General features: G+C 47.6%; 1 protein-coding gene across 1 annotated transcript; it reads left to right on the forward strand.

Annotated features, from left to right (window-relative positions):
* The first annotated feature begins 896 nt into the window (after positions 1 to 896).
* Positions 897 to 7,163, forward strand: inhbab (inhibin subunit beta Ab). The gene is made up of 2 exons (XM_086205063.1): positions 897 to 1,734; positions 5,899 to 7,163. The coding sequence occupies exons 1-2, from the start codon at positions 1,311 to 1,313 to the stop codon at positions 6,675 to 6,677; spliced, it is 1,203 nt and encodes a 400-aa protein (XP_086061189.1). The 5' UTR covers positions 897 to 1,310; the 3' UTR covers positions 6,678 to 7,163.
* Positions 7,164 to 9,167: the final 2,004 nt, after the last annotated feature.

Genomic DNA, 9,167 nt, shown 5'->3' on the forward strand with positions numbered 1-9,167 from the left:
CTGGCTGGCCGGTGTAACCAGCAGGTATAACTGGTTGATAGAAGTGGGCGTTCCAGTGCAGGCTGTGGTGGTCAACATCCGGGAAAGTTTGTCCAGTGGGGGTTGGGGGTGGGGAACTGGTCTCTAGTGATGCTCTGATGTCATTTTGGTGGATAAAAGTTATTTTTTGTCCAACAGTTACATGTTTGACTCATTTTTGAGGGACCAGCGGATGCTCTGCGGTGAGCCAGCACTCCCAAAAGCGCACCTGTATGATGTCATGCTGCTGACGGTGACTCGGTGGGTGTCCAGGTCCTAGAGCGGAACGCTGACCAGATCAACATGATTGCTGCCAGTCTGGATTCCTTCACTTTGGTTCTGGTCCGTGAGGACCAAGGAGGAGGTGAAACAGAGGACACGGTTCAGGTGAGGGGGCTGTAATGGCTGAATCTCTCCAGCAGAGGGCGCAACGTGCTGATGTCATAGTGTGACAGCCTGAGCGGCTCCATCTGCTGCTGCAGGACTCCAACAACAAACTCTAAATTCATTTCACACCGACGGAGTCTCTCCTCCACGTGAGGTGACGCCGCACTGACTCATGTGTGTGTGTGTGTGTGTGTGTGTGTGTGTATGTGTGTGCTTGCATGTGTGTGTGTCTGTGTCCATGTGTGTGTGTGTGTGTGTGTGTGTGTGTGTGTGGTATGAATGAATCAGGAACACATTCTCTTCCTCCTCTTCCCTCCTTCCTCCTCCTCCATCGTGACGCTCAGTCAGGAAACACCACAAACATTTCGCAGATATTCTGAGATTTTACTCACCGTGCACCTGTGCGTGCGTGTGCATGTATGTGTGTGATGTCACTGAGTTAGAGGGAATACCTCAGTGGACGGGGTGGATGGGGGGCGGGACTAACCAGGCAGAGACGTATAATTACAGTAACCGAGCAGAGAGGAGAGTAGAGTGACCCTGAGGACCAGACGTGCAGCACCAAACCATCCAGACCAGAACCTGATTTAAGAACCAGACCTGCAAAAGCAGAACTATCCAAACTGGACCCAGATTTAAAAATCAGACCTAAACCATCAAAACCATCAAGACTTGGACCATCAGGACCAATTTTAAGGACCAGACCTGCAGCAACAGCTCAAGAAACTCTACTGGTCTCTACTGACTCCTCTGGTCTCTACTGACTCCCCCTCTACTTGACACTTGGACTTTGAGGATTGCATCTGACGGAGGATTATCAACTGCTGACCAGGGACATCCGGACCTGTTGCATTAAAGACAGCCTCTCTGGTTCTACTCTGGTTCCTCCTCACTGTGTTGAAATCATGTCTTCAGCTTCTCTTCTCGCCGTGCTTGTTTCTGTCGCCGTTAGCTTTCTTGTTGACTCGTCTCCGACTGTCTCGGTGGTCCCCGAGGTGGACATTGCTCCTGAGCTCCAGGAGGGGGCGCTGTCCTCTGATTGTCCATCTTGCTCTGTGGCTCAGATGAGGAGGAACTTGTCCTCAGGAGGGGGACAGACTGACATGGTGGAGGCGGTGAAGCGTCACATTCTCAACATGCTGCACCTGAGCGCCCGGCCCAACCTGACGCATCCGGTTCCTCGTGCCGCGCTGCTCAATGCCATCAAGAAGCTGCAGGTTGGCCGGGTGGCTGAAGACGGCCATGTGGAAATCCAGGAGGACAGCCGGGACCCTGGTGCCCCACCACCACCTGAGCCTCCATCTGAAATCATCACCTTTGCAGAGCCAGGTGAGTCAGACAGCCAATCACCAACTCGTGTCTCGTGGCGTTTGAACTTCTGCTCAGGTACATGCAAACACCTGCAGAAAGGTGCTCTGTGTACCTGTAGGTCAAAGAGGACCGGGGATCCCATTTCCTGTCGGGTGTGTTGAAACCGGCAAATTAAATAAACATGACGTTATGTCATCACATGCATAAACTCTGTCCTAGTATCAAAATGCATGTTCTACTTTCTGGTGACCTATGACCCAGGATTTGTACGGTCACTACAGACAATGATACAGTATTAGAAGCAGGAAACGTTCACCCTGGTGGTCCTGCAGGTAAATCCAAGTCTGTCCACCGTCCAGCTGCACTCGAGGCGTCTGTCTGTGTCCGTTATCAGCTCATTGAGAAAAATCACATAAGTTCAAAGTTTGTTTACAGAGTTCCAGAGCCAGAATCTCTCTGCTGGGATTCTATCGATTCAACGCTTCCTGTCTGAGTCCATTTGTCTTTCTCCACACAGTAAATGTGGATGAGAATTTCTAAGAAAACTCAATCATTTATTTGCTACTTTGACAGAAATATTTAAGGTTACTATTCCGACTCTCAGTTGAAGTCAGAATGAAACTAACCTGCTGCCACATCACCTGACCAGCAAGGCGCCAGAGTGCGTGCTGATTGGTCAGCTCTGTCTCCATTTTCTCACCTCAATCAACATGTTTTGATGTAGTGTCAAGTTTTAGTTTAGCGTTAATTTTGCAAACAGCTTTGATGCTTGTCTGAGGTGGATTTGGCTTCTTTTTTTTTTCAAAAAACAATAATTGTGCGAACGAGGGAATGGAAACCTCTAACTGGAGTCAGCTCTGATGGACTGAATCTTTTTCTTTTTATTATTGCACAGCCTATTTAATTCCCTCCACGCCGGTTGATGGACACACCTGATGTGTATTTCCGTTGCTGCGACATTTCCACAGTTTAATGAAATTCCACTGGGCAATTGAATACAACTAAACTCTACAGACTGCATGAAAGAAGTGGACGAAACCTCTAGGTCTGAAAGCTGCACTCTCTCTATCGACCTGCAGGGGGAGACTCTCCTTGTTCAAATGTATCAAAGGTCTATAAGAAACCCGAGCCATGACCTCAGAATTCATTGACAGTGGTGCTGGTTACCTCTAATCGCAAAAAGCTGCCAAAATGGAGGCATCAAAACTAAAGTCTGAAGACCGTCAGGTGACGTTACGTCTGACACCGACGGTAAGAGTTCTCAAAGGACAACAAAACAACACGGAGGGGATCAAGCTAGCTTGATATAATGAAGTTGTTTCAGCACAATCTCTTTCCCAACTTGTCTAATGTGGCTCAAGCGATGACGATGTAGTTGACATCTGTTCAAGGCACGGAAATACGTTGTCTTCCAGACAAAAGAACAAAGTCTACAAAAGTAGTGATTTTTTTTTTTTTATGAGGCATTAGAGCTAACAAGGTCCGTTTCACACTGGTACCAGATCCACCTGTCCAGAACCCAGACTCCTCCTCCACTGGAAATGTTCTCACATTCCCTCACCTGTCACAACCCCAGTAAGGCTCATTTTACCTTGGTTAGGTGGGCTTCAACTGGGTTGGGCCCACATATGCAATTCTAACATACACAGACCAGCTTGAAATAGAGGTCAACGGCGAGGTTCCTATTCTCCATAGAGGAGTTGATTAGCCGCCATGATGTCATAGTTATCTGAGGTCATCTGACCACCAGGGGGCAGTTTGTCATCGATGGGTTCTGCTCCTGCAGAGACTTGCATCCTGCTCGCATCAACCCCGCGTTATTAATGAACTCACGCAGAAGTACGACGCTACCCGCAATCCCAAAGTGTATCAGTGACGCCTCTGATTGGTGGAGCTCACTGTTGCCATGGAAATGTTCACTGAACTTGGTCATTCTGAGTTTCACAAGTTCGCACCATCGTGTGAGAGGAACCTGCTGCACAAACACTATTTCACTCTCTGACAAGAAACGTTGGATATTTGGATGTTACGGAGATATTTTAGGTGGGAAATATTGTTTTATGAACTCTTGAGACCATTTCATACTCAGTCTTGTACCTTTTACGTTTTTTTTTTTTTCCCTCAGTCTTCCTGTTATCTCAAAGCACCAAATTAGATATTTTATGGTCAAGATTCATCCGCTCGTTGGTTGACTTTGTCCTGGCTGTTGCTGAAACATCGAAGGAGGCACTGAATGCAAAATTTGTTTTAGGAACTGAAGCCGTTGCAAAGGTGGGCGGTCACTGTCAAGCTCTATGGGTATTGAATGGGTCTGAAATGGACTGTATTCTACCCATATGGAAACCATCTGGGCTGAACCATGTGGGGTCTTCATGGGAACTGGTCTCCAGCTGGGGGTTCTTGATGGACCCACAGAGATGTGCTTGTTCAGTCCTCTGCTCATGTGTCTTACAGGGTTAGTCTACGGCCCAAAACGGCTGCCGGAGGGATTCCGTTTCCGTCTTAGCTTGACATTTTTGAAAGCTGGGAGATCCTCCAGGGATCAAGTCCAAGCGTTCTTGAGCCAGGCACTGCAGGTCTACAGGCTACTGCTTCTTCCGCTGCCATCGATATTCTAAAGTGCAAGAAAAGAGTGGAGTAGCAAAATATGACCCTCATTGCTCCTGTCACAACAGCAGTTAACCTCAGACGTGTGTGTGTGTGTGTGCCACCACCATTTAACCAACAACATCTACCAGAATATGGTACATGTGCATATCTGCTGAACCACGGCATGTTGACACGGTGGTTGCTGCCTGACAGCAAGGAGGTCCCTGGTACATGTCCCTGGTCCATGTTAGGATCATTATTCTGGTCATTGCAGAAGATCTGGAGTTGGTCCTTGAGTGCTGCACGCGGCTGCTCACTGTTCCACGGAGGACGGCTCAATTTAGAGGAAAAAATTTCGCTGTACGTGTGACATTCATGACTTTTTCTTCTTAAGTCTAACCTCAGCCGTAGTGTTGCCACATCGTAAAGGATTCAGACCGTTGTAGAAGAAACCGCTGCTGAACGATGCGTTCAAGTTTCCTCCTGCCATTCTGTAGGTCAGTACTTTCACAACTTTGAATAACACGACAGGAACCTTCTCTGGGAGATGGAGATAGAACTTCTTATATTCCTTCCCCCGAAAATTTTCACTAAAGGTCCCCAACACAGCTGAAATTTTCTTCAAACATCTGCCAAGTAACGTCCCTTTGTCCTTTTAAAACGGCGTTCGGGATCCTCTGGGACAAGAAAGCGTGGTTTGTGTTCTCAGAGCACGCTGGGAGGGCAACATTACGAACAACACGAAACAGTGGTCAAGAAGGAATGCTTCCACTCGATCGTTAGAAAAGAATTTATCTCACATAGCGGTTTGTTCGCGTCAACTTCGACCCTAGATTTGGGGACAACTCTGCTCATTGAGGATGTCGCACATGTATGAGTCTCATGGTTGAAAGTTTTCCAGAATGGTTTCCTGGGTTCTGTGAACGTGAACCAGCTCGTGAAACTTTGTCCCGTGGCTTATTTGCTTACATAAATGTACATAAAAGAGATGTGCTATAAATAGTTGTCCCTTTGAGTGGAATCTGTAATTAAAAAGCCCCCACAAAGGCTCACCAAATTAGAGGGGCAGTAATGATGAAGGGGGACATACCGAGTGGTCTCAGGCCGTGAATAATCACTTCATTCAGACAAATTTGGGCCCCAGCAATTATTGTCCAGGAGGGGACAAAGAGGGAAATGGACAGGACAGGGCGGAGGGGGGTCGAGGGGTACTACAGGCCTTGTTAACAACTTCCCTGAAACCAGGCCTCGTCTTTTTTTAGTGCCTCGGCTTATATCGCCGCAGAGTATATTTAGCGTCTGCGGTTCCATTTATGTCGTTAATGACAGTTCTATTGTCCATTCACTCAAACGACGAGAGGACAAAAACATAACGGCTCTCCCTTTAAATAGCTTTGCACTGGGAATCTTCTCTTACTGATTTAATGCTGTTTTTAATTCTATGAACTTTATATCTTCTTGCCATACCACCACAAGTCTTAGGTCTGCTGCTACATCTAATCCTGTCAAACCCTGGAAAAGGCGATTGTGTCGTACGGCATCAGTCATGCTAACATGCTAACATGCTGTCTTCTGTTGTGTTCCCTGCATCAGGAGACTCCCCAGACATTGTGACCTTTGACATTTCCAAGGAGGGAAGCAGCTTGTCTGTGGTGGAACAAGCTAACGTTTGGATCTTCTTGAAGTTGTCGAAGGGAAGCCGAACAAAAGGAAAAGTGATGCTCCACCTGCTGCAGCTTCATCACGCAGGGGAGGAGTCTGTCGCAGACAAAATGGTGGATACCCGTCGCAGCGGCTGGCATACCCTCGCCGTCCCAAGCAGCATTCAGACCCTGCTGGACCGCGGTGAAAGTAAACTCAGCCTGAGGGTGTCCTGCCCACTGTGCTCTGAGGCCGGAGCCACGCCCGTCCTGGTGCCTGCTGACGGTGAGCGAGCTAAAGAGCGCGAGCAATCTCACCGGCCGTTCCTCATGGTGGTGCTGCGACCCGGCAAAGACCTGACTCAGCGACGAGTGAAACGGGGTCTGGAGTGCGACGACAAAATCCACGTCTGCTGCAAGCGGCAGTTTTACGTGAACTTCAAAGACATTGGTTGGAGCGACTGGATTATTGCTCCATCTGGTTACCATGCCAACTACTGTGAGGGCGACTGCCCAAACCACATGGCGAGCCTCAGTGGCTCGTCCCTGTCCTTTCATTCAACAGTCATCAATCATTACCGCATAAGGGGCTACACCCCTTTTCAGAACATCAAGTCGTGCTGCGTGCCGACGCGGCTGCGCGCCATGTCCATGCTGTACTACAACGAGGAGCAGAAGATCATAAAGAAGGACATTCAGAACATGGTGGTGGAGGAGTGCGGCTGCTCCTAAAACAGGAAACATGACGGCAGCGCTTTGCTCAAGTCTTTGACAGGTGGAACTTTTCCATATCGGAATGGGACAATACTATGCAACTGATGATATTTGGTGTCCGTCTAGAAAACATGGGAATCATTTTTGATATAAAAGTTTGACAGTCCAAATCTCAAATGTGCTCAATCAGCTGCTGGAGCCAAACGTCCTCGTCAACATCCGGAAGTGAGTAGAACATTGTTGTGAAAAGCTTCACAGTTGGAGCTGAAATTTTGAAGTGTCGGAGGAAGCCAAAGACAGTCGGCACTGATGCTCAATGTTGGATTTATGTCACTTTGTGTTGAAGCATCAACAGGACGAAGTGAAGAGACACGTTGCTGTTAACTTATTGGACTGATGATGGAGAGAAACTCATCGATTCATCGTAAGAGAAATATATGAAATGTTGTTGACTTCAATAATTTATTTGCTTTTTTTGCTTAATCATTAAACAAAAGTGTTGAATATGAATTTTGTCTCGTCAGTCCATCTTTCACTGTAGTCCTGTAATCTGCAATGATCTTTTTTTTTTTTTTTCTTTTTGGCGCCACCTTCAGGACACACTGCATATTTTTTTTAATCTCTTCTCCCGAGTGATAAATCATCAGGATGATGTCTGCTCACCCTGCGTGATAATTTACAGAAGTCCATCATGAGCAGACAGAAAAGTTCTTTCTTCTGGATCAGTTCTTCACACTGAGTCATGGTATCTCTTCTTCTCTGGTGTCCTTTGCTCTAGCAGCCGATTGAATCTCTCAGTCGCTCGATGCTTTAGCTTTAAAGCAATACTTCACCCAAAGTGTGTACTCTGCGTTTCAAGCGGCCACATGTAGTTGTGTTGAGCCCACAAATGTGTTGACAGACGCTCCAGGTCGTCGCCTGGTACGATCCGGGTCTTTATCCGGCCGTATGATCAGTAACCCAACGACACGTCCACGCGTGTTACCAGCTGGTTGAACCAACTCACTTGTGCTTGATCGCATGACCACCAAACTGGAAGTCAGTTTTATTTGTACTGCACCAAATCACAGCAAAAGTTCTCCCATGACGCTTTACAGCGTGTTCTAGTTGGTCTTCATCTCCAGTCCAAGTGTAGGTGGATTACTGATCACACAGCCGGATTAAGAGGACCTGGAGAGGTTGTTAGCGCATGTTTTTGGGCAGTTTAGCTGCTGTTAGCCGGCAGTTTCCATGAGCTGTAAGTGGCTGGATCTTCCTGCATTCTGGAGTCGCTAAGAAGTAATGAAGGACGGAAAACAAAAAACAACATCTCAGTGAGCTGAATACTCCTGTCAGTGAGAAGGAGTGGAAAGTTTGAAGAGAACAGAAGTTTGAGGAAGATGGAGCACTTCACTACGCTTGAGTCAGAGCGGAAGAATTGGAACAAGTCCAACGTTAGGGTGACCTTTGGAGGTCAGGGGCTCGAGGACTGCAGCCCCCCGAGCGCTGAAATACACAAACATTTGATACTTCAGTCAATATTAAACATTCTTTTTCTTTTACCTCTGTAGAATTTTACATGGAAACTTGGACTTTTACCAGAGTAGCATTTTATCTTGGTATCTCTACTTTTACTCAAGTAAAGGAGCTGCATACTTGGAAGGAAAAATGCATTGCTTGCAGCTGAAGTCACTTTCCCTTCTTGATGCGTCCTGCTCAGATATTTGTTTTTCTTTAGATCTCGTCTGAGCTTCGGTGATGGAGGAACCCGATGGCAGCGGCCTGAGAGGCTCCTGAACTTCCTCATTTGTCCCCCTCTGCCTTCTGATTGGCTGCTGGAGCAGCACTGAGCAGCCAGTGTTGCCGATAAATTTAAACCTTTGCGGGCCTAAGAGAAGCAGGGCAACCAGAACCAGTTGGCACGGCAACGCTCTGTTTGTTCTCTGACCTACAAACTCATCGCTGAGTCGACAAGTTGATTTAAGAAACACAAAGACGGCCAGTGAGGCATGTGTGACAGAAAACACAATGCACTCTGGGTAGCCGAGCATGTCGCAATAACAGACAGCTGAACTCTCAGAGATTCAACATTCAAATCTGGAAGATTTATCAGAAGTGACATCAGAGCTCATTACACGTTTTAGGACCAAAAGAGAAGCAGGAGACTCTGTGATTGGCTGGCCTCGTGCCCAGGACGCCGCCAGCCTCTCACCTGCTGCATGCTGGGAAACAGTCCAGTGTTTACTGGCATTATGGGGAGACTGGTCAGTGATCCAGTTCAGCTTGCAGGTTTGATTGTCCTCATGGTCGGACCAGAACCCAGCGGGCCGCCAGCATGGATATTTAGCTGAATGAAGGTTGTGACCCAAATTTAATGTCAGGATGTCAAGTTGGCGGTGAAATGCTGTCGGCGGCTGACGGCCGGAGTTGTGCTGGTGCACGCGCGATCGTTTCCTCGCCTCATGCAGACCGACAGATGCTCCTGCAGTACTCAGTCGAGGAAGCGACTCAACCGAGTAACTCAAGTAG

This window comes from Aulostomus chinensis, chromosome 5 (genome assembly GCF_037954235.1).
Source record: "Aulostomus chinensis isolate RoL2024-O1b breed Wild chromosome 5, RoL_Achi_v1.0, whole genome shotgun sequence".
NCBI lineage: Eukaryota > Metazoa > Chordata > Actinopteri > Syngnathiformes > Aulostomidae > Aulostomus > Aulostomus chinensis.

Coding starts and splice junctions, on each gene's coding strand:
- inhbab (XM_086205063.1), top strand. CDS start 1,311: ATGTCTTCAGCTTCTCTTCTCGCCGTGCTTGTTTCTGTCGCCGTTAGC. Junction 1,735..5,898: donor CATCACCTTTGCAGAGCCAG/GTGAGTCAGACA, acceptor TCCCTGCATCAG/GAGACTCCCCAGACATTGTG.